This window comes from Argentina silus, assembly GCF_951799395.1.
Source record: "Argentina silus genome assembly, chromosome: 18".
Classification (NCBI taxonomy): domain Eukaryota; kingdom Metazoa; phylum Chordata; class Actinopteri; order Argentiniformes; family Argentinidae; genus Argentina; species Argentina silus.
In genome coordinates, this window is record NC_139672.1 from 17,802,243 (window position 1) to 17,804,742 (window position 2,500).

General features: G+C 44.9%; 1 protein-coding gene across 1 annotated transcript in view; it reads right to left on the reverse strand.

Moving 5' to 3' along the window:
• Positions 1-2,500, reverse strand: part of LOC310819003 (calpain-2 catalytic subunit-like) — a 17,146-nt gene that overhangs the window by 12,633 nt on the left and 2,013 nt on the right. The window contains exon 2 of the mRNA XM_083690169.1: positions 1,987-2,056. Within this exon, the coding sequence (XP_083546295.1) occupies positions 1,987-2,056 (70 nt within the window). The remainder of the gene's footprint in view (positions 1-1,986; positions 2,057-2,500) is intronic.

Consider the following 2,500-nt stretch of genomic DNA (forward strand, 5'->3'; position numbering starts at 1 on the left):
AGTTAGATAGTTAGTTAGATAGTTAGTTAGATAGTTAGATAGTTAGTTAGATAGTTAGTTAATTAGATAGTTAGTTAATTAGATAGATAGTTAGTTAGATAGTTAGTTAGATAGTTAGTTAGCATGACAGGGCTGGCAGAAACATTCCATACTCAGGCTCCAACACACCTCTCTCTGTCTATCTGTCTGTCTGTCTGTCTGTCTGTCTGTCTGTCTGTCTGTCTCTCTGTCTGTCTCTCTAACAGGTTTCTATGGAACACGACAGTGACAGAAGTGTTCAGTGGAATGTCTGTTTTCACTGGAACAAACATCAGAGGCACAACTCAATCTAACACCATCTGACTGGATTAAATCAGCTCCAGATGATCCTGTATCTAGGTTAGTGTTAGGGATGATCCTGTATCTAGGTTAGTGTTAGGGATGATCCTGTATCTAGGTTAGTGTTAGGGATGATCCTGTATCTAGGTTAGTGTTAGGGATGATCCTGTATCGAGGTTAGTGTTAGGGATGATCCTGTATCTAGGTTAGTGTTAGGGATGATCCTGTATCTAGGTTAGTGTTAGGGATGATCCTGTATCTAGGTTAGTGTTAGGGATGATCCTGTATCTAGGTTAGTGTTAGGGATGATCCTGTATCTAGGTTAGTGTTAGGGATGATCCTGTATCTAGGTTAGTGTTAGGGATGATCCTGTATCTAGGTTAGTGTTAGGGATGATCCTGTATCTAGGCATGAGTGATAATCTGTTGTTGTACAGATGAGTGATAATCTGTATCTGATAAATTACTATTGCTTGGCATGAAGAGGGAGAGGGTGTGTGTGTGTGTGTGTAATGAAATCTTGTTTTGTAATAAGACTGTTTTGTAAAGAGTTTCCGTTGGCATGAAGAGGGAGAGGGTGTGTGTGTGTGTGTCTTCCAGTACAGTGTGTAGGACACGTGTCAGTGTAACAGGCTCTACAACAGGTTAGGCTTGGTCACACTGGACCAATGACTCATTCAGTTTACTCTTAAATATGTATACACACACACACACACACACACACACACACACACACACACACACACACACACACACACACACACACACACACACACACACACACACACACACACACACACACACACACACACACACACACACACACACACACCCTCTCCCTCTTCATGCCAACGAAAACTCTTTACAAAACAAGATCTCATTATGCACGCACACACACACCTGCACACACCCTCTTCATGCCGACGAAAACGTGTTACAAAACCAGCTGTGATTGGCTGTGAGAATGGCAGTTAGAATACGCTGGTAAAGTGATGACATCACAATCACAGAATACCATGACAACGGAAATATCTGGAGACAAACACAGCCGACATACAGCCTACATACAGCCGACATACAGCCTACATACAGCCGACATACAGCCTACATACAGCTGACATACAGCCTACATACAGCCGACATACAGCCTACATACAGCTGACATACAGCCTACATACAGCCGACATACAGCCTACATACAGCCGACATACAGCCTACATACAGCTGACATACAGCCTACATACAGCCGACATACAGCCTACATACAGCCGACATACAGCCGACATACAGCCTACATACAGCTGACATACAGCCTACATACAGCCGACATACAGCCGACATACAGCCTACATACAGCTGACATACAGCCTACATACAGCCGACATACAGCCTACATACAGCCGACATACAGCCTACATACAGCCGACATACAGCCGACATACAGCCGACATACAGCCGACATACAGCCGACATACAGCCTACATACAGCCTACATACAGCCGACATACAGCTTAGCGTTTTACAAACTCACTGGATTGGATATACAGAGCCAGACTTGGGAGGAATGACTGTCATTCTGCTCTTCAACATTGTTGAATGTTTACCACCACATTCTAGACTCCAGGAAGTGAGTCATCATCATCATCATCATCATCATCATCTTCCTCACCTAGCGCGCCCTGGCAGATGTCTGTTCTGGAGGCTCCTTCAACGATGAACTGAGGACTGGAGGAAAACTCCTGGAACCACAGACACACAGACCACAACAGACAACATTCATATTAATAACAGACACACAACACATCACAGACTACCGCAGACCTCTACATGACAACAACAGACACACAACACATTAGATCACAGACAACACATCACACACCACAGACAACACACAACACACCACAGACAACACACCACAGACAACACACCACAGACAACACACCACACATCACAGACCACAGACAACACACCACATCACAGACAGCACACCACAGACCGCTACATGATAACAGCATTAACAACAGACACGTTAACAGTGAAGGGAGGTTCTGTCTGATGTTGTTTCACAGGTCCAGTCGACTCAGCACTTAGCTTGCCAAGTGTTCTGTGTTGTCTAGTGTGTGTCTCCCTCTCTCTGTCTCTCCCCCTCCCCCCCCCTCTCTCTCTGTCTCTCCCCCCCCTCT